At 42.8% G+C, this 23,844-nt stretch overlaps 1 protein-coding gene across 1 annotated transcript in view; it reads right to left on the bottom strand.

Annotated features, from left to right (window-relative positions):
• Positions 1 to 23,844, bottom strand: part of LOC118380653 (phospholipid-transporting ATPase VA-like) — a 191,728-nt gene that overhangs the window by 14,004 nt on the left and 153,880 nt on the right. The window contains 5 exon segments of the mRNA XM_052475753.1: positions 7,795 to 7,875; positions 10,173 to 10,373; positions 12,251 to 12,376; positions 18,097 to 18,173; positions 19,995 to 20,343. Of these exon segments, the coding sequence (XP_052331713.1) occupies positions 7,795 to 7,875; positions 10,173 to 10,373; positions 12,251 to 12,376; positions 18,097 to 18,173; positions 19,995 to 20,343 (834 nt within the window).

The following is a 23,844-nucleotide window of genomic DNA, read 5'->3' on the forward strand; positions in this document are numbered from 1 at the left end:
AAGTAACCAATCCTAACTCACACAGTAGGGTATAAAGTAACCAATCCTAACTCACACAGTAGGGTATAAAGTAACCAATAATAACTCACACAGTAGGGTATAAAGTAACCAATAATAACTCACACAGAGTATAAAGTAACCAATAATAACTCACACAGTAGGGTATAAAGTAACCAATAATAACTCACACAGTCGGGTATAAAGTAACCAATAATAACTCACACAGTAGGGTATAAAGAAACCAATCCTAACTCACACAGTAGGGTATAAAGTAACCAATAATAACTCACACAGTAGGGTATAAAGTAACCAATAATAACTCACACAGTAGGGTATAAAGTAACCAATAATAACTCACACAGTAGAGTATAAAGTAACCAATAATAACTCACACAGTAGGGTATAACGAAACCAATCCTAACTCACACAGTAGGGTATAAAGTAACCAATAATAACTCACACAGTAGGGTATAAAGTAACCAATAATAACTCACACAGTAGGGTATAAAGTAACCAATAATAACTCACACAGTAGGGTATAAAGAAACCAATCCTAACTCACACAGTAGGGTATGAAGTAACCAATCCTAACTCACACAGTAGGGTATAAAGTAACCAATAATAACTCACACAGTAGGGTATAAAGTAACCAATAATAACTCACACAGTAGGGTATAAAGTAACCAATAATAACTCACACAGTCGGGTATAAAGTAACCAATAATAACTCACACAGTCGGGTATAAAGTAACCAATAATAACTCACACAGTAGGGTATAAAGAAACCAATCCTAACTCACACAGTAGGGTATAAAGTAACCAATCCTAACTCACACAGTAGGGTATAAAGTAACCGATCCTAACTCACACAGTAGGGTATAAAGTAACCAGTAATAACTCACACAGTAGGGTATAAAGTAACCAATAATAACTCACACAGTAGGGTATAAAGTAACCAATCCTAACTCACACAGTAGGATATAAAGTAACCAATCCTAACTCACACAGTAGGGTATAAAGAAACCAATAATAACTCACACAGTAGGGTATAAAGTAACCAATCCTAACTCACACAGTAGGGTATAAAGTAACCAATCCTAACTCACACAGTAGGGTATAAAGTAACCAATCCTAACTCACACAGTAGGGTATAAAGTAACCAATCCTAACTCACACAGTAGGGTATAAAGTAACCAATCCTAACTCACACAGTAGGGTATAAAGTAACCAATCCTAACTCACACAGTAGGGTATAAAGTAACCAATAATAACTCACACAGTAGGGTATAAAGTAACCAATAATAACTCACACAGTAGGGTATAAAGTAACCAATAATAACTCACACAGTAGGGTATAAAGTAACCAATCCTAACTCACACAGTAGGGTATAAAGTAACCAATCCTAACTCACACAGTAGGGTATAAAGTAACCAATCCTAACTCACACAGTAGGGTATAAAGTAACCAATCCTAACTCACACAGTAGGGTATAAAGTAACCAATCCTAACTCACACAGTAGGGTATAAAGTAACCAATCCTAACTCACACAGTAGGGTACAAAGTAACCAATCCTAACTCACACAGTAGGATATAAAGTAACCAATCCTAACTCACACAGTAGGGTATAAAGAAACCAATAATAACTCACACAGTAGGGTATAAAGTAACCAATCCTAACTCACACAGTAGGGTATAAAGTAACCAATCCTAACTCACACAGTAGGATATTAAGTAACCAATCCTAACTCACACAGTAGGGTATAAAGTAACCAATCCTAACTCACACAGTAGGGTATAAAGTAACCAATCCTAACTCACACAGTAGGGTATAAAGTAACCAATCCTAACTCACACAGTAGGGTATAAAGTAACCAATAATAACTCACACAGTAGGGTATAAAGTAACCAATAATAACTCACACAGTAGGGTATAAAGTAACCAATAATAACTCACACAGTAGGGTATAAAGTAACCAATAATAACTCACACAGTAGGGTATAAAGTAACCAATCCTAACTCACACAGTAGGGTATAAAGTAACCAATCCTAACTCACACAGTAGGGTATAAAGTAACCAATCCTAACTCACACAGTAGGGTATAAAGTAACCAATAATAACTCACACAGTAGGGTATAAAGTAACCAATAATAACTCACACAGTAGGGTATAAAGTAACCAATCCTAACTCACACAGTAGGGTATAAAGTAACCAATCCTAACTCACACAGTAGGGTATAAAGTAACCAATCCTAACTCACACAGTAGGGTATAAAGTAACCAATAATAACTCACACAGTAGGGTATAAAGTAACCAATAATAACTCACACAGAGGGTATAAAGTAACCAATAATAACTCACACAGTAGGGTATAAAGTAACCAATAATAACTCACACAGTCGGGTATAAAGTAACCAATAATAACTCACACAGTAGGGTATAAAGAAACCAATCCTAACTCACACAGTAGGGTATAAAGTAACCAATAATAACTCACACAGTAGGGTATAAAGTAACCAATAATAACTCACACAGTAGGGTATAAAGTAACCAATAATAACTCACACAGTAGGGTATAAAGTAACCAATCCTAACTCACACAGTAGGGTATAAAGTAACCAATCCTAACTCACACAGTAGGGTATAAAGTAACCAATCCTAACTCACACAGTAGGGTATAAAGTAACCAATCCTAACTCACACAGTAGGGTATAAAGTAACCAATCCTAACTCACACAGTAGGGTATTAAGTAACCAATCCTAACTCACACAGTAGGGTATAAAGTAACCAATAATAACTCACACAGTAGGGTATAAAGTAACCAATCCTAACTCACACAGTAGGATATAAAGTAACCAATCCTAACTCACACAGTAGGGTATAAAGAAACCAATAATAACTCACACAGTAGGGTATAAAGTAACCAATCCTAACTCACACAGTAGGGTATAAAGTAACCAATCCTAACTCACACAGTAGGGTATAAAGTAACCAATCCTAACTCACACAGTAGGGTATAAAGTAACCAATCCTAACTCACACAGTAGGGTATAAAGTAACCAATCCTAACTCACACAGTAGGGTATAAAGTAACCAATCCTAACTCACACAGTAGGGTATAAAGTAACCAATCCTAACTCACACAGTAGGGTATAAAGTAACCAATCCTAACTCACACAGTAGGATATAAAGTAACCAATCCTAACTCACACAGTAGGGTATAAAGAAACCAATAATAACTCACACAGTAGGGTATAAAGTAACCAATCCTAACTCACACAGTAGGGTATAAAGTAACCAATCCTAACTCACACAGTAGGGTATAAAGTAACCAATCCTAACTCACACAGTAGGGTATAAAGTAACCAATCCTAACTCACACAGTAGGGTATAAAGTAACCAATCCTAACTCACACAGTAGGGTATAAAGTAACCAATCCTAACTCACACAGTAGGGTATAAAGTAACCAATAATAACTCACACAGTAGGGTATAAAGTAACCAATAATAACTCACACAGTAGGGTATAAAGTAACCAATAATAACTCACACAGTAGGGTATAAAGTAACCAATAATAACTCACACAGTAGGGTATAAAGTAACCAATCCTAACTCACACAGTAGGGTATAAAGTAACCAATCCTAACTCACACAGTAGGGTATAAAGTAACCAATCCTAACTCACACAGTAGGGTATAAAGTAACCAATAATAACTCACACAGTAGGGTATAAAGTAACCAATAATAACTCACACAGTAGGGTATAAAGTAACCAATCCTAACTCACACAGTAGGGTATAAAGTAACCAATCCTAACTCACACAGTAGGGTATAAAGTAACCAATCCTAACTCACACAGTAGGGTATAAAGTAACCAATAATAACTCACACAGTAGGGTATAAAGTAACCAATAATAACTCACACAGAGGGTATAAAGTAACCAATAATAACTCACACAGTAGGGTATAAAGTAACCAATAATAACTCACACAGTCGGGTATAAAGTAACCAATAATAACTCACACAGTAGGGTATAAAGAAACCAATCCTAACTCACACAGTAGGGTATAAAGTAACCAATAATAACTCACACAGTAGGGTATAAAGTAACCAATAATAACTCACACAGTAGGGTATAAAGTAACCAATAATAACTCACACAGTAGGGTATAAAGTAACCAATCCTAACTCACACAGTAGGGTATAAAGTAACCAATCCTAACTCACACAGTAGGGTATAAAGTAACCAATCCTAACTCACACAGTAGGGTATAAAGTAACCAATCCTAACTCACACAGTAGGGTATAAAGTAACCAATCCTAACTCACACAGTAGGGTATAAAGTAACCAATCCTAACTCACACAGTAGGGTATAAAGTAACCAATACTAACTCACACAGTAGGGTATAAAGTAACCAATACTAACTCACACAGTAGGGTACAAAGTAACCAATCCTAACTCACACAGTAGGGTATAAAGAAACCAATAATAACTCACACAGTAGGGTATAAAGTAACCAATCCTAACTCACACAGTAGGGTATAAAGTAACCAATCCTAACTCACACAGTAGGGTATAAAGTAACCAATCCTAACTCACACAGTAGGGTATAAAGTAACCAATCCTAACTCACACAGTAGGGTATAAAGTAACCAATCCTAACTCACACAGTAGGGTATAAAGTAACCAATCCTAACTCACACAGTAGGGTATAAAGTAACCAATCCTAACTCACACAGTAGGGTATAAAGTAACCAATAATAACTCACACAGTAGGGTATAAAGTAACCAATAATAACTCACACAGTAGGGTATAAAGTAACCAATAATAACTCACACAGTAGGGTATAAAGTAACCAATAATAACTCACACAGTAGGGTATAAAGTAACCAATCCTAACTCACACAGTAGGGTATAAAGTAACCAATCCTAACTCACACAGTAGGGTATAAAGTAACCAATCCTAACTCACACAGTAGGGTATAAAGTAACCAATAATAACTCACACAGTAGGGTATAAAGTAACCAATAATAACTCACACAGTAGGGTATGAAGTAACCAATCCTAACTCACACAGTAGGGTATAAAGTAACCAATCCTAACTCACACAGTAGGGTATAAAGTAACCAATCCTAACTCACACAGTAGGGTATAAAGTAACCAATAATAACTCACACAGTAGGGTATAAAGTAACCAATAATAACTCACACAGAGGGTATAAAGTAACCAATAATAACTCACACAGTAGGGTATAAAGTAACCAATAATAACTCACACAGTCGGGTATAAAGTAACCAATAATAACTCACACAGTAGGGTATAAAGAAACCAATCCTAACTCACACAGTAGGATATAAAGTAACCAATAATAACTCACACAGTAGGGTATAAAGTAACCAATAATAACTCACACAGTAGGGTATAAAGTAACCAATAATAACTCACACATTAGAGTATAAAGTAACCAATAATAACTCACACAGTAGGGTATAAAGAAACCAATAATAACTCACACAGTCGGGTATAAAGTAACCAATAATAACTCACACAGTCGGGTATAAAGTAACCAATAATAACTCACAGTCGGGTATAAAGTAACCAATAATAACTCACACAGTAGGGTATAAAGAAACCAATCCTAACTCACACAGTAGGGTATAAAGTAACCAATAATAACTCGCACAGTAGGGTATAAAGTAACCAATAATAACTCACACAGTAGGGTATAAAGTAACCAATAATAACTCACACAGTAGGGTATAAAGTAACCAATAATAACTCACACAGTAGGGTATAAAGTAACCAATAATAACTCACACAGAGGGTATAAAGTAACCAATAATAACTCACACAGTAGGGTATAAAGTAACCAATAATAACTCACACAGTAGGGTATAAAGTAACCAATAATAACTCACACAGTAGGGTATAAAGTAACCAATAATAACTCACACAGTTGGGTATAAAGTAACCAATAATAACTCACACAGAGGGTATAAAGTAACCAATAATAACTCACACAGTAGGGTATAAAGTAACCAGTAATAACTCACACAGTAGGGTATAAAGTAACCAATAATAACTCACACAGTAGGGTATAAAGTAACCAATCCTAACTCACACAGTAGGATATAAAGTAACCAATCCTAACTCACACAGTAGGGTATGAAGTAACCAATCCTAACTCACACAGTAGGGTATAAAGTAACCAATCCTAACTCACACAGTAGGGTATAAAGTAACCAATCCTAACTCACACAGTAGGGTATAAAGTAACCAATAATAACTCACACAGTAGGGTATAAAGTAACCAATAATAACTCACACAGAGGGTATAAAGTAACCAATAATAACTCACACAGTAGGGTATAAAGTAACCAATAATAACTCACACAGTCGGGTATAAAGTAACCAATAATAGCTCACACAGTAGGGTATAAAGAAACCAATCCTAACTCACACAGTAGGGTATAAAGTAACCAATAATAACTCACACAGTAGAGTATAAAGTAACCAATAATAACTCACACAGTAGGGTATAAAGAAACCAATCCTAACTCACACAGTAGGGTATAAAGTAACCAATAATAACTCACACAGTAGGGTATAAAGTAACCAATAATAACTCACACAGTAGGGTATAAAGTAACCAATAATAACTCACACAGTAGGGTATAAAGAAACCAATCCTAACTCACACAATAGGGTATGAAGTAACCAATCCTAACTCACACAGTAGGGTATAAAGTAACCAATAATAACTCACACAGTAGGGTATAAAGTAACCAATAATAACTCACACAGTCGGGTATAAAGTAACCAATAATAACTCACACAGTCGGGTATAAAGTAACCAATAATAACTCACACAGTAGGGTATAAAGAAACCAATCCTAACTCACACAGTAGGGTATAAAGTAACCAATAATAACTCGCACAGTAGGGTATAAAGTAACCAATCCTAACTCACACAGTAGGGTATAAAGTAACCAATAATAACTCACACAGTAGGGTATAAAGTAACCAATAATAACTCACACAGTAGGGTATAAAGTAACCAATAATAACTCACACAGTAGGGTATAAAGTAACCAATAATAACTCACACAGTAGGGTATAAAGTAACCAATAATAACTCACACAGAGGGTATAAAGTAACCAATAATAACTCACACAGTAGGGTATAAAGTAACCAATAATAACTCACACAGTAGGGTATAAAGTAACCAATAATAACTCACACAGTAGGGTATAAAGTAACCAATAATAACTCACACAGTTGGGTATAAAGTAACCAATAATAACTCACACAGAGGGTATAATGTAACCAATAATAACTCACACAGTAGGGTATAAAGTAACCAATAATAACTCACACAGTAGGGTATAAAGTAACCAATAATAACTCACACAGTAGGGTATAAAGTAACCAATAATAACTCACACAGTAGGGTATAAAGTAACCAATAATAACTCACACAGTAGGGTATAAAGTAACCAATAATAACTCACACAGTAGGGTATAAAGTAACCAATCCTAACTCACACAGTAGGGTATAAAGTAACCAATAATAACTCACACAGTAGGGTATAAAGTAACCAATAATAACTCACACAGTAGGGTATAAAGTAACCAATAATAACTCACACAGTAGGGTATAAAGTAACCAATAATAACTCACACAGTAGGGTATAAAGTAACCAATAATAACTCACACAGTAGGGTATAAAGTAACCAATAATAACTCACACAGTAGGGTATAAAGTAACCAATAATAACTCACACAGTAGGGAATAAAGAAGCAGACCAGGCTTTGGTAGAAGGCATCTATCATGGTCATCCAGAACATATATGGCTTGTATTCCTGAAACACAAACATGAGCATTTCACATCATCAACAACACGCTCAGAGCATTTCACATCATCAACAACACGCTCAGAGCAGCACATCATCAACAACACGCTCAGAGCAGCACATCATCAACAACACGCTCAGAGCAGCACATCATCAACAACACGCTCAGAGCATTTCACATCATCAACAACACGCTCAGAGCAGCACATCATCAACAACACGCTCAGAGCAGCACATCATCAACAACACGCTCAGAGCAGCACATCATCAACAACACGCTCAGAGCAGCACATCATCAACAACACGCTCAGAGCAGCACATCATCAACAACACGCTCAGAGCAGCACATCATCAACAACACGCTCAGAGCAGCACATCATCAACAACACGCTCAGAGCAGCACATCATCAACAACACGCTCAGAGCAGCACATCATCAACAACACGCTCAGAGCAGCACATCATCAACAACATGCAGCCAGCTGGGTATGGTGTCCCTGTTGGACCACAGCCAGCTGGGTATGGTGTCCCTGTTGGATCACAGCCAGCTGGGTATGGTGTCCCTGTTGGACCACAGCCAGCTGGGTATGGTGTCCCTGTTGGACCACAGCCAGCTGGGTATGGTGTCCCTGTTGGACCACAGCCAGCTGGGTATGGTGTCCCTGTTGGACCACAGCCAGCTGGGTATGGTGTCCCTGTTGGACCACAGCCAGCTGGGTATGGTGTCCCTGTTGGACCGCAGCCAGCTGGGTATGGTGTCCCTGTTGGACCGCAGCCAGCTGGGTATGGTGTCCCTGTTGGACCACAGCCAGCTGGGTATGGTGTCCCTGTTGGACCGCAGCCAGCTGGGTATGGTGTCCCTGTTGGACCACAGCCAGCTGGGTATGGTGTCCCTGTTGGATCACAGCCAGCTGGGTATGGTGTCCCTGTTGGACCACAGCCAGCTGGGTATGGTGTCCCTGTTGGATCACAGCCAGCTGGGTATGGTGTCCCTGTTGGACCACAGCCAGCTGGGTATGGTGTCCCTGTTGGACCACAGCCAGCTGGGTATGGTGTCCCTGTTGGACCACAGCCAGCTGGGTATGGTGTCCCTGTTGGATCACAGCCAGCTGGGTATGGTGTCCCTGTTGGACCGCAGCCTATAATTTCCACCTGTTGTCTATTCCATTTGCACAACAGCATGTGACATTTATTGTCAATCAGTGTTGCTTCCTAAGTGGACAGTTTGATTTCACAGAAGTGTGATTGACTTGGAGTTACATTGTGTCGTTTAAGTGTTCCCTTTATTGTTTTGAGCGGTGTATTTACTTTACACATCAACGTCGGACCTCTGAGTTCTGCTTGTTCAGGTAGAGCTAACGTAGTTCTAATCTATCACTAGTCATTAACACTATAGCATCTATCACTAGTCATTAACACCATAGCATCTATCACTAGTCATTAACACCATATCATCTATCACTAGTCATTAACACCATATCAGTTCTGCTATCAGGTAGAGCTAGTCATTAACACCATATCATCTATCACTAGTCATTAACACCATATCATCTATCACTAGTCATTAACACCTAGTTCTGCTCACAGGTCAGCTTAACACCATAGCATCTATCACTAGTCATTAACACCTCTGAGTTCTGCTCATTCACCATAGAGCTAACTAGTCATTAACACTAATCTATCACTAGTCATTAACACCATAGCATCTATCACTAGTCATTAACACCTCTGAGTTCTGCTCTATCAGGTTAACAGCTAACATCTAGTTCATATCATCTATCACTAGTCATTAACACCATATCATCTATCACTAGTCATTAACACCATAGCATCTATCACTAGTCATTAACACCATAGCATCTATCACTAGTCATTAACACCATATCATCTATCACTAGTCATTAACACCATAGCATCTATCACTAGTCATTAACACCATATCATCTATCACTAGTCATTAACACCATAGCATCTATCACTAGTCATTAACACCATATCATCTATCACTAGTCATTAACACCATATCATCTATCACTAGTCATTAACACCATAGCATCTATCACTAGTCATTAACACCATAGCATCTATCACTAGTCATTAACACCATATCATCTATCACTAGTCATTAACACCTCTGAGTTCTGCTCGTTCAGGTAGAGCTAACGTAGTTCTAATCTATCACTAGTCATTAACACCATATCATCTATCACTAGTCATTAACACCATATCATCTATCACTAGTCATTAACACCATATCATCTATCACTAGTCATTAACACCATATCATCTATCACTAGTCATTAACACCTCTGAGTTCTGTCCGTTCATGTAGAGCTGAGGCAGTTCTTGGAGGGTCTCTGAGGATACATCTTTATCCAGGGTCCCGGTGATGAGTTGAGGGAAGGCAGAGAACATGAGGTTGAAGAAGATCAGATACCACTGGTCTATCATGGCTGACCCAGAGAAACCACAGTAGAACTGGTACCAGAAGATCAGCGCTACGAACATCTGGGGAGGACAGAGAGGGAGATGGGGAGACGAAGAGAGGGAAGGAGAGAGAGAGGGGGGAGAGGAAGGAGAGAGAGAGGGATGGTGAGGGAGGGAGGGGGAGAGAAGGAGAGAGGGAGGGAGATGAGTCGACTGACAGAGGTTCTACTATCTCTTCATTAACACCATATCATCTATCACTAGTCATTAACACCATAATCACAGGTCATTAACCTGTCTTATATCATCTGTCACTAGTCATTAGGTCACTTAGGATCACCACTAGTCATTAACACCATAAATGTCAGAATAATATTAACACCATATGATTTATTTCAGTCATTTATTTTCTTTCATCACATTCCCAGTGGGTAATAAGTTTACATTAACACTCAATTAGTATTTGGTAGCATTGCCTTTAAATGGTTTAACTTGGGTCAAACATTTCGGGTAGCCTTCCACAAGCTTCCCACAATCTATCAGTTGAGTGAATCTCAGCCCATTCATCTCCTGACAGAACTGGTGCAACTGAGTCAGGTTTGTAGGCCTCATCTATCACTAGTCATTAACACCATTTTTCAGTTCTGCCCACAAATGTTCACTAGGATTGAACACCAGGGCTTTGTGAGTCATTACTCCAATACCTTGACTTTGTTGTCACCATATCATTTTGCCACAACTTTGGAAGTATGCTTGGGGTCATTGTCCATTTGTCATTAACACCCATTCATCTATCACTAGTCTTTAACTGATGTCTTGAGATGTTTCTTCAATTTATCCACATAATTTTCCGTCCTCATGATGCCATCTATTTTTAAGTGCACAAGTCCCTATCACTAGTCATTAACCCCCACCATGATGCTGCCATCCCCGTGCTTCACGGTGGGGATGGTTTCTTCAGCTCTATCAAGCATCCCATTTTCCCATAGCATCCAAACATATCACCATGGTCATTACTAGGCATTAAACAGTTCTATTTTTGTTTCATCAGACCAGATCATTTCTCAAAAGTCATTAACACCTTGTCCCCATGTGCAGTAGAAACTGTAGTCTGTCCTTTTATGGCGGTTTTAACAGCAGTGGCATCTTCACTTGCTGAGTGGCCTTTCAGGTTATGTCGATATAGGACTCATTTGACTGTGGATATAAATACTTGTGTACCTGTTTCCTTCAGCATCTTCACTAGGTCCTTTGCTGTTGTTCTGGGATTGATTTGCACTAGTCATTAAGACCAAAGCATTCATCTCTAGTCATTAACAGAACGGGTCTCCTTCCTGAGCGGTCATTAACACTGCGTGGTCCCATGGTGTTTATACACCATATATTGTTTGTACAGATGAACATGGTACCTTCAGGTGTTTGGAAATTGCTCTATCACGAGGATGAACCAGATATCATCTGTGGAGTCTTACAATTTTTTTCTGAGGGCTTGGCTGATTTCTTTTGATTTTCCCATGATGTCAAGTAAAGAGACACTGAGTTTGAAGGTAGTCATTAAATACATCCACAGGTACACCTCCAATTGATCAAATGATGTCAATTAGCCTATCAGAAGCTTCTAAAGCCATGACATCTTTTTCTGGAATTTTCCAAGCTGTTTAAAGGCACAGTCAACTTAGTGTATGTAAACTTCTGACCCACTGGAAATGTGATACAATCCTTTGACCACCAAACATCATCAGTCATGTCCTGTTCATTTCCTGTTCATTTTTCTCAATGTTGTATCCCCACTGTTTGAACCCCAGCAGACGATCGCAAGTCCAACCATTACTTTTAGCTGTGTGTGTGTGTGTGTGTGTGTGTGTGTGTGCGTGCGTGCGTGCGTGCGAGAGAGAGAGAGAGAGAGAGAGAGAGAGAGAGAGAGAGAGAGAGAGAGAGAGAGAGAGAGAGAGACTCACAGCGTTCTTGTAGAAGAAGTACAGTATCATGTTGGCCAGTCTGGAGTAACACCAGTGACCATGGACCAGCAGGAGCTTCTGAAGGTTCCGGAAACGCGGTAGGGCAAAGTCGCTAGCCATCACAGCCTGTAGAGAGAGAGACACACAGAATACTCAGAGAGAGAGAGAGACAAAATACTCAGAGAGAGAGAGAGAGAGACAAAATACTCAGAGAGAGAGACACACAGAATACTCAGAGGCGAGAGAGAGCGCCATGCTCAAAATACCAACTGAGACACACAAAATACTCAGAGCATGTGAGAGACACAAAATACTAGTAGAGAGAATGATTTATTTCACATTTTCCTTTCATCACATTCCCACACAAAATACTCAGATTAGTATTTGAGCAGACACAAAAATACTCAGAGAGACACACAAAAATTCCCACAGAGAAAGAGAACACACAGAATACTGACAGAGCTGAGAGACAACACAAAATACTGAGGCCTCCTTGCTCGCACAGCTTTTTCAGACACTGCAAAATACTTCTAGAGATTAACAGGGCTTTTCCCATGCCAATAAAGCCCTTGAATTGTCCTTGATTTTGCCACAACTTTGGAAGTACAAAATACTCAGAGAGAGAGAGACACACAAAATACTCAGAGAGAGAACATGTCTTGAATACTTCAGAGAGAGAGACAAAATACTCAGAGAGAGACACACACAGAATACTCAGAGAGAGAGAGTGAGAGAAAATACTCAGAGAGAGACACCCACAGAATATGCTCCAGAGAGAGAGACGTTGGGGATGGTGTTCAAAATACTCAGAGAGAGAGACACTCCAGAATACTCAGAGAGAGAGAGAGACAGAGCCGACAGACGTGGATTTTTGTTTCCAGAGATAACGGCATTTCCTGCTGTTTGGGATGTTTTAGTGTTTGTCCCCATGTGGGTTGAAACTGAGCTCTGTCCCACTGCTTTTTGGGATGTTTGGAGCAGTGGCTTCTTCCTTGCTGAACCACTGGCCTTTCAGGATGTTTTAGTTTGACTGTGGATATAAATACTTGTGGGTTTCCTCCAGCATCTTCCAAGGTCTTTTGGGATGTTTTGGGATTGATTTGGGGGGTCAGAGCTCTGAACCACTGCTTTTGGGATGTTTTCCTGAGTGTGTGTGGGGGTGGTCCCATGGTGTTTATACTGCTTTTGGGATGTTTTAGATGAACATGTGTTCAGGGGGGGGCTCTGAACAGACGGGCGAACCACTGCTTTTGGGATGTTTTCCCAGTGTAAAGAGACACTGAGTTTGAAGGTGGGGGGGGTACACCTCCAATTGAGATGTCAATGAACCACTGCATCTTTTTCTGGAATTTTCCAAGGGATGTTTGTAAACTGTGGAAATGTGATACAATCCTTTGACCACCAAACATCATCAGTCATGTCCACTGCATTTTGGGATGTTTTCAATGTTGTATCCCCACTGTTTGAACCCCAGAGCTCTGAACCACTGCTTTTTGGGATGTTTTGTGTGTGTGTGTGGGGGTCACGAGCTCTGAACCACTGCTTTTTGGGATGTTTTAGTGTGTGTGGGGGAGAGCTCTGAACCACTGCTTTTGGGATGTTTTAGTGTGTGAGAGGGGGGAGACGGGCTCTGAACCACTGCTTTTTGGGATGTTTTAGTGTCATGTTGGCCAGTCTGGAGTAACACCAGTCTGAACCACTGCTTTTTGGGATGTTTTAGTGTGTCCGTGTGGGGGGGAGCTCTGAACCACTGCTTTTTGGGATGTTTTAGTGTGTGTGGGGGAGTCAGAAACCACTGCTTTTGGGATGTTTTAGTGTGTGTGTGTGGGGGGGTCAGAGCTCTGAACCACTGCTTTTCAGGGATGTTTTAGTGTGTGTGGGGGAGACAAAATACTCTGAGCCACTGCTTTTGGGATGTTTTAGTGTGTGAGAGAGAGAGAGAGACAAAATACTCAGAGCTCTGAGCCACTGCTTTTGGGATGTTTTAGTGTGAGAGAGAGAGGGCTCTGAACCACTGCAGAGGGATGTTTTAGTGTGTGTCAGGGGGGAGACAAAATACTCTGAACCACTGCTTTTTGGGATGTTTTAGTGTGAGACACACAAAATACTCAGGGAGAGATTCACGAGCTCTGAACCACTGCTTTTGGGATGTTTTAGTGTGTGAGGGGGGTACTCAGAGCTCTGAACCACTGCTTTTCAGGGATGTTTTAGTGTGTGTGTGTGGGGGACACGACTCTGAACCACTGCTTTTGGGATGTTTTAGTGTGTGACGTGGGGGACATCGCCAGATCTGAGCCACTGCTTTTGGGATGTTTTGTGTGTGTGTGTGGGGGGGGGTCACGAGCTCTGAGCCACTGCTTTTGGGATGTTTTAGTGTGTGTGGGGGGTCACGAGCTCTGAACCACTGCTTTCGGGGGGTTGTGAACACATTGCTGATTTTAGGATCTAGTTTCAACCTCCTGCCAAATGTATGACCATATTAGACCATATTTCCCTCAGATTACACAGACCCCCCCCCAAATAATTCGAAAACAAATCCAATTTTGGTAACCTCCCATACAGTTGAAGTCGGAAGTTTACATTCACCATCGCCAAATACATTTAATCCTAGTAAAAATTCTCTGTCTTAGGTCCGTTAGGATCACCACGTCATTTTACAAATGTGAAATGTCAGAATAATAGTAGAGAGAAAGATTATTCTGTTCCTACAGAAACCACCTTCTATCCATTGTGACGGGCCTGAATGTGTCTTGAACCGTCTCAGTGCTTCTCCTTCCGATCGGGCGCTTCCCCCTTTAATTCCCTATTAAATAGCCAGCATCAGCTGCACAAAAAGTGGGGTTTGTGACGGTGGTGCGAACGAGGAAGTGTTTCAACCCTCAGTTCCGAAGCTTCTTCACTCCGTTTGTTTTGTTGTATTTGAAAGTGCTGTTTTGTAGCCTTGTCTTAAAGTTTAACCAGAATCGGATCCACTTCCTTTGGACTTCTCGGTTGGTCTCTGCTGATTGGCCTCCGCTGGAGATCTGTTGGCGGATCGGATCGTCTGACTGGCCGACTGACTACAACTTTTTTGCATACGGTATTTAATTTGTTTTGAGTGTGATTTATACCGTATTGATTTGTGGTCAGTTGCAATTGAAGACTACTGAGATATGATACTTTATGGTTGTGTGGTAAAAGAGTTTGACATTTTGATTGTATGATTGAGACTGGGTTTACGCTACACTTGTATGAACGGACAAACATTGCGTGACGAAGGTCAAACATTGCGTGACGAAGGTCAAACATTGCGTGACGAAGGTCACTTGAGTTCCCTGAACTCCTTTACCGGGCTGGACGCTTTTCAGGCCCGAGGTACGGGACATTTCTGGAGGAACCAGAACTCACTGTGTTATATTATTATATGTGTGTGTGATCATTTATGTAGCTAATACAACCCACGCAAAATAATAGTTGTTTTGAAGTGATTTCCAATGTTTTAAGGGTTTATGAAAAGTATATTTCCATCCTGACTTGTACATGAGTCCTTTGTATTGGTGTAGACTTCAAGGACCAGATGGGACTCATTCCCTCACGAACGAAAAGGAAAAATCTATATTTTCTCTGGTAAGGCACCACCCATCTGTCACCTCTAACAAACAATAACCTCAAGTCAAAACCGTTCCACCATGTTCCCTCCCTTCCTCCTGTCCTTCCTCATCCCTCATTCCTTTATATATTTTATCATCCTCTCTCCTTTCTGTCTCCACCTCCCCCTCTCCCTCCCTTCCTCCTGTCCTTCCTCAGCCCTCATTCCTTTATATATTTTATCATCCTCTCTCCTTTCTGTCTCCACCTCCCCCTCTCCCTCCCTTCCTCCTGTCCTTCCTCATCCCTCATTCCTTTATATATTTTATCATCCTCTCTCCTTTCTGTCTCCACCTCCCCCTCTCCCTCCCTTCCTCCTGTCCTTCCTCATCCCTCATCCCTTTATATATTTTATCATCCTCTCTCCTTTCTGTCTCCACCTCCCCCTCTCCCTCCCTTCCTCCTGTCCTTCCTCATCCCTCATTCCTTTATATATTTTATCATCCTCTCTCCTTTCTGTCTCCACCTCCCCCTCTCCCTCCCTTCCTCCTGTCCTTCCTCATCCCTCATTCCTTTATATATTTTATCATCCTCTCTCCTTTCTGTCTCCACCTCCCCCTCTCCCTCCCTTCCTCCTGTCCTTCCTCCGGTCCTTCCTCATCCCTCATTCCTTTATATATTTTATCATCCTCTCTCCTTATCTACTCCTCCTCCTCCTCCTCTGTGGTTCTCCTCCTCTGTCCTCTCTCTTCCTCTGTGGTTCTCCTCCTCTGTGGTTCTCCTCCTCTACTCCTCTCTTCCTCTGTGGTTCTCCTCCTCTGTCCTCTCTCTTCCTCTGTGGTTCTCCTCCTCTGTGGTTCTCCTCCTCTACTCCTCTCTTCCTCTCTGGATCACCTCCTCTGTGGTTATCCTCCTCCATCCTCTCGTTTCCTCTGTGTTTCTCCTCCTCTGTGTTTCTCCTCCTGTCTGGATCTCCTCCTCTCTGGATCTCCTCCTCTGTGTTTCTCCTCCTCTCTGGATCTCCTCCTCTCTGGATCTCCTCCTCTCTGGATCTCCTCCTCTCTGAATCTCCTCCTCTCTGTCCTCTCTCCTCTGTGTTTCTCCTCCTCTCTGTCCTCTCTCCTCTGTGTTTCTCCTCCTCTCTGGATCTCCTCCTCTGTGTTTCTCCTCCTCTCTGTCCTCTCTCCTCTGTGTTTCTCCTCCTCTCTGGATCTCCTCCTCTGTGTTTCTCCTCCTCTCTGTCCTCTCTCCTCTGTGTTTCTCCTCCTGTCTGGATCTCCTCCTCTCTGGATCTCCTCCTCTCTGGATCTCCTCCTCTCTGGATCTCCTCCTCTGTGTTTCTCCTCCTCTCTGGATCTCCTCCTCTCTGGATCTCCTCCTCTCTGTCCTCTCTCCTCTGTGTTTCTCCTCCTCTCTGGATCTCCTCCTCTCTGGTTCTCCTCCTCTCTGGATCTCCTCCTCTCTGGATCTCCTCCTCTCTGGATCTCCTCCTCTCTGTGTTCTCCTCCTCTGTGTTTCTCCTCCTCTCTGGATCTCCTCCTCTGTGTTTCTCCTCCTCTCTGTCCTCTCTCCTCTGTGTTTCTCCTCCTCTCTGGATCTCCTCCTCTGTGTTTCTCCTCCTCTCTGTCCTCTCTCCTCTGTGTTTCTCCTCCTCTCTGGATCTCCTCCTCTGTGTTTCTCCTCCTCTCTGGATCTCCTCCTCTCTGGATCTCCTCCTCTCTGGTTCTCATCCTCTCTGTCCTCTCTCCTCTGTGTTTCTCCTTCTCTCTGGATCTCCTCCTCTCTGTGTTTCTCCTCCTCTCTGAATCTCCTCCTCTCTGTCCTCTCTCCTCTGCGGTTCTCCTCCTCTCTGTCCTCTCTCCTCTGTGTTTCTCCTCCTCTCTGAATCTCCTCCTCTCTGGTTCTCCTCCTCTCTGGATCTCCTCCTCTCTGGATCTCCTCCTCTCTGGATCTCCTCCTCTCTGGATCTCCTCCTCTCTGTGGTTCTCCTCCTCTCTGGTTCTCCTCCTCTCTGTCCTCTCCTCCTCTGTGGATCTCCTCCTCTCTGGATCTCCTTCTCTGTCCTCTCCCCTCATGTGGTTCTCCTCCTCCATCCTCCCCCTTCCTCCTTGTCTCCCCATCTCTCCTCCTCCCTCGGCTCCCCCCTCTTTTCCCACTCCTCATCCCCTCCTCGTGCTCTCACTGTCTCTATCATTCTATCCTTTCTGTCTCCACCTCCCACTCTCCACCCTCCCTCCGTCCTCTCCCCCCTTTAAGGCCCAGCTCATGTTTCTCTTTACCTGCATGCCCTCCTGTCCTGAGATGCCGACGCCCACATCAGCCACCTGAATCATGCTGACATCATTAGCCCCATCACCTGAGATTAATGAGATGGGGGGAGAGAGAGGAGGGGGAGGAGAGAGGGGAGAGAGAGGGGGGGAAGGGGGATGGGAGGAGGGAGGGAAGGGGGATGGGAGGAGGGAGGGAAGGGGGATGGGAGGAGGGAGGGAGAGAGAGACACACTCAGTAAGAGGAGCTAGTAGCTCCCAACCCCTTGTCCTCTGTACTCCACCTTGGTGCTAAAACAGCAAAACAAGGGAAGACCCCACCACCAGTAACAGTCAGTAAACAGGGGAAGACCAGCAGTAACAGTCAGTAAACAGGGGAAGATCTCAGTAACAGTCAGTAAACAGGGGAAGACCTCAGTAATAGTCAGTAAACAGGGGAAGACCAGCAGTAACAGTCAGTAAACAGGGGAAGACCAGCAGTAACAACAGTCAGTAAACAGGGGAAGATCTCAGTAACAGTCAGTAAACAGGGGAAGACCAGCAGTAATAACAGTCAGTAAACAGGGGAAGATCTCAGTAACAGTCAGTAAACAGGGGAAGACCTCAGTAACAGTCAGTAAACAAGATCTCAAACAGTCAGTAAACAGGGGAAGACCAGCAGTCAGTAAACAGGGGAAGACAGTCAGTAAACAGTAAACAGGGGAAGACCAGCAGTAAAACAAGACAGTCAGTAAACAGGGGAAGATCTCAGTAACAGTCAGTAAACAGGGAAGACCTCAGTAAGCCCCAGTTTCAGTCAGCTCTAATACACGACAACAGTCAGGTTCCTGTAAAAACAGGGGTGGTGGGTGAAGACCAGTGTAACAGTCAGTAAACAGGGGAAGACCTCAGTAACAGTCAGTAAACAGGGGAAGATCTCAGTAACAGTCAGTAAACAGGGGAAGATCTCAGTAACAGTCAGTAAACAGGGGAAGACCTCAGTAACAGTCAGTAAACAGGGGAAGATCTCAGTAACAGTCAGTAAACAGGGGAAGATCTCAGTAACAGTCAGTAAACAGGGGAAGACCTCAGTAAGCCCCAGTTTCCATGGTCAGCTCTAATACACGACAACTTCACAGAGGAAACAGTTCCCACAAAGGTTCCTGTACTTACAAACAGCTGAGTGTTAATGTGGTGGGTGAAGTATGACTTATCGCTGAGTGTGAATGTGGTGGGTGAAGTATGACTTATCGCTGAGTGTGAATGTGGTGGCTGAAGTATGACTTATATAGCTGTGTATGTGAAGTATGACTTATATAGTTGTGTATGTGGTGGGTGAAGTATGACTTATATAGCTGTGTATGTGAAGTATGACTTATATAGCTGTGTATGTGAAGTATGACTTATATGCTGTGTGGTGTGAATGACTATTACATATGTGGTGGGTGAAGTATGACTTATATAGCTGTGTATGTGAAGTATGACTTATATAGCTGTGTATGTGAAGTATGACTTATATAGCTGTGTAAGAATTTGAGAGAATTGAGAGAATGCCAAGAGTGTGAAAAGCTGTTATCAAGGCAAATGGTGGCTACTTTGAAGAATATAAAATATATCTTGATTTGTTCAACACTTTTCTGGTTACTACATGATTCCATTTGTGTTATTACATAGTGTTGATGTCTTCACTACTATTCTACAATGTAGAAAATAGTACAAATACAGAAAAACCCTGGAATGAGTAGGTGTGTCTCTGTAACCGTTAAAAGACTCAATATATATATATATATTTTTAAACTTTGTTGAACTAGACTGGTACATAACTATGTCCAGAGTTGAGGAACAGGACTGGTACATACCTATGGCCAGAGTTGAGGAACTAGACTGGTACATACCTATGGCCAGAGTTGAGGAAGTAGACTGGTACATACCTATGGCCAGTGTCATGACCTTCAGTTTGTTCCGGACCAGTTTAACCACCATACTCTTCTGCAGCGGTGTGGAGCGACAGCAGAGGACTGACCGACAGCTCCTCGCCACCGCCAGGAACTTCTCATCTAGGCTGCTGTCCAGCGCGTAGGCCAGCGTCCGCCCGTCAATCACCAAACCCAGCCGGTGCACCAGGAAGGACTGGGTCTGGGAGGAGGAGGGGGAGGGAGGAGGAGGGGGGAAGGAGTAGGCTGGAGCGTAGTCTTTCTGAAAGGATCTGGAAGGATCCGAGGACAGGAACTTAGCCTGGATGTAGTGTAGACTCTCCTCTAGAAGGACTGCCATCGCCTCCTGTTAGAGAGACCGACAGGCAGAGAGGGAGAGAGAGACCGGCAGAGAGGGAGAGAGAGAGAGACAGGCAGAGAGGGAGAGAGAGACAGGCAGAGAGGGAGAGAGAGGCCAGCAGAGAGGGAGAGAGAGACCGGCAGAGAGGGAGAGAGAGACCGGCAGAGAGGGAGAGAGAGACCGGCAGAGAGCGAGAGAGAGACAGGCAGAGAGGGAGAGAGAGAGACGACAGAGAGGGAGAGAGAGACCAGCAGAGAGGAAGAGAGAGACCAGCAGAGAGGGAGAGAGAGACCGGCAGAGAGGGAGAGAGAGACCGGCAGAGAGGGAGAGAGAGACCGGCAGAGAGGGAGAGAGAGACCGGCAGAGAGGGAGAGAGACAGACAGGGAGAGAGACAGGCATAGGGTCAGAGAGAGACAGACAGAGAGAGACAGGCAGAGGGTCAGAGAGACCGGCAGAGGGGAGAGAGAGACCGGCAGAGAGGGAGAGAGAGAGACCAGCAGAGAGAGAGAGAGTCCGGCAGAGAGGGAGAGAGAGACCGACAGGGAGAGGAGAGAGAGGGAGAGAGAGACCGGCAGAGGCAGAGAGAGAGACAGACAGGGAGAGAGACAGGCAGAGGGTCAGGGAGAGACAGGGAGAGAGACAGGCAGAGAGGGAGAGAGAGACCAGCAGAGAGGGAGAGAGAGACCAGCAGAGAGGGAGAGAGAGACCAGCAGAGAGGGAGAGAGAGTCCGGCAGAGAGGGAGAGAGAGACCGGCAGAGAGGGAGAGAGACAGGCATAGGGTCAGAGAGAGACAGACAGGGAGAGAGACAGGCAGAGAGGGAGAGAGAGACCAGCAGAGAGGGAGAGAGAGACCAGCAGAGAGGGAGAGAGAGTCCGGCAGAGAGGGAGAGAGAGACCGGCAGAGAGGGAGAGAGAGAGACAGACAGGGAGAGAGACAGGCATAGGGTCAGAGAGAGACAGACAGGGAGAGAGACAGGCATAGGGTCAGAGAGACCGGCAGAGGGGGAGAGAGAGACAGGCAGAGAGGGAGAGAGAGACCGGTAGAGAGGGAGAGAGAGACAGGCAGAGAGGGAGAGAGAGACCGGTAGAGAGGGAGAGAGAGACCGGCAGAGAAGTTAATTAAAAGTTAATTTGTGAAATGCATTTCCTTCTTGATGTGTTTGAGCCAATCAGTTATGTTGTGACAAGGTAGGGGGGGTATACAGAAGACGGTATTTTACAAAATAAAGCTAAGTCCATATAATGGCAAAAACAGCTCAAATAAGCAAAGAGAAATGACAGTCCATCATTACTTATCCCAGTCTGCTGTCCCCACATGCTTCAAGATGGCCACCATTGTTCCTGAAGGCAAAGATAACTGAACTAAATGACTATCGCCCCGTAGCACTCACTTCAGTCATCATGAAGTGCTTTGAGAGACTAGTCAAGGACCATTTCACCTCCACCTTACCGGCCACCGTGGACCCACTTCAGTTTGCATACCGCCCCAACAGGTCCACAGACAAAGTTTTAAGTTCCTCAACGTTAAGCAACAGCGCCTCTTCAAACTCAGGAGGCTGAAGAAATATGGCTTGTCACCCAAAACCCTGACAAACTTTTACAGACGCACAACTGAGAGCTTTCTGTCGGGCTGTATCACCGCCTGGTACGGCAACTGCTCCGCCCTCAACCGTAAGGCTCTGCAGAGGGTAGTGAGGACTGCACAACGCATCACCGGGAGCAAACTACCTGCCCTCCAGGACACCTACACCACCCGTTGTTACAGGAAGGCCATAAAGATCATCAAGGACATCAACCACCCGAACCACTGCCTGTTCACCCCGCTATCATCCAGAAGGCGAGGTCAGTACAGGTGCATCAAAGCTGGGACCGAGAGACTGAAAAACAGCTTCCATCTCAAGGCCATCAGACTGTTAAACAGCCATCACTAACAGTGAGTGGATGCTGCCAACACACTGTCATTGACACTGACCAACTCACTGCCATTTTAATAATGGGAAATAATGATTTAATAATGTTTAAATCTTACATCATCAGTGCCACTTTTCAATGCTATTTGTTATAATGTTTGAAATATCCCTAATTATTCACTTCATGATTGTGTCCCATATGTTATATTCTTACTCTACAAAAAATACAGTTTTATATCTTTATGTTTGAAGCCTGATGTATCAAAGCCACTTTAACTATGCCACTTTGTTTACTTTGTCTAACACTGTATCTCATATTTTATACCATCTACTGCACCATCTACTGTATGCTGCTCTGTACCATCACTCATTCATATATTTATATGTACATATTCTTATTCCATCCCTTTAGATTTGTATAAGACAGTAGTTTTGGAATTGTTAGTTAGATTATTTGTTAAATATTACTGCACTGTCAGAACTAGAAGCACAAGCATTTCGCTACCTCGCATTTAACATCTGCTAACCATGTGATGTGACAATTAACATTTGATTTGATTTGACCATGATCTTAACCAGCGTGACCTTCAAACTCAGGAGGCTGAAGAAATATGGCTGACCATCAACATCTGCTCACCCAAAACCCTGACAAACTTTACAGACGCACAACTGAGAGCCAGTTTCCAGTTAAACAGCCATCACTAACTCAGAGAGGATGCTGCCTAACCACGTGACCATCAATCACTGGCCACTTTAATAAATGGATCACAGTCAAATAATGCCACTTTAATAATGTTTACCATCAACATCTGTACAGTGACCATCAGTTTTTGATTTGTTAAAAAGTTTGAAATATCAACAAATGTCTAACCACGTGATTGTCAACATCTTGTTGTCGATTCTTCACCAAAAACAGTTTTATATCTTTATGTTTGAAGCCATCAAATCTGGCAAAACGTGACCATCAAGGGGGCATCTGCTAACCACTGACCATCAACATCTTATACCATCTATGACCATCAACATCTGCTAACCACGCTGACCATCAATTTATATGTACATATTCTCATTCCATCAACATCTGCTAACCACGTGACCATCAAATTGTTAACCACGTGACCATAACATCTGCTAACCACGTGACCATTAACATCTGCTAACCATGTGACCAATAACATCTGCTAACCACGTGACCATCAACATCTGCTAACCACGTGACCATCAACATCTGCTAACCACGTGACCATCAACATCTGCTTACCATGTGACCAATAACATCTGCTAACCATGTGACCAATAACATCTGCTAACCACGTGACCAATAACATCTCCTAACCATGTAACCATTAACTGATCTGATCTGGAGGACTCACTAAACAGAGACCATCCCTGGTCATCCTTACTGCCTCTGATCTGGAGGACTCACTAAACAGAGACCATCCCTGGTCATCCTTACTGCCATCAATATGGAGGACTCACTAAACAGAGACCATCAACATCTCTACTGCCCTGATCTGACTCATCAAATCAGAGAACATCCCGGTCATCAACATCTCTGATCTGGAACTCACTAAACAGAGAACATCCCTGGTCAT

The sequence above is a fragment of the Oncorhynchus keta genome, chromosome 22 (assembly GCF_023373465.1).
Source record: "Oncorhynchus keta strain PuntledgeMale-10-30-2019 chromosome 22, Oket_V2, whole genome shotgun sequence".
Classification (NCBI taxonomy): domain Eukaryota; kingdom Metazoa; phylum Chordata; class Actinopteri; order Salmoniformes; family Salmonidae; genus Oncorhynchus; species Oncorhynchus keta.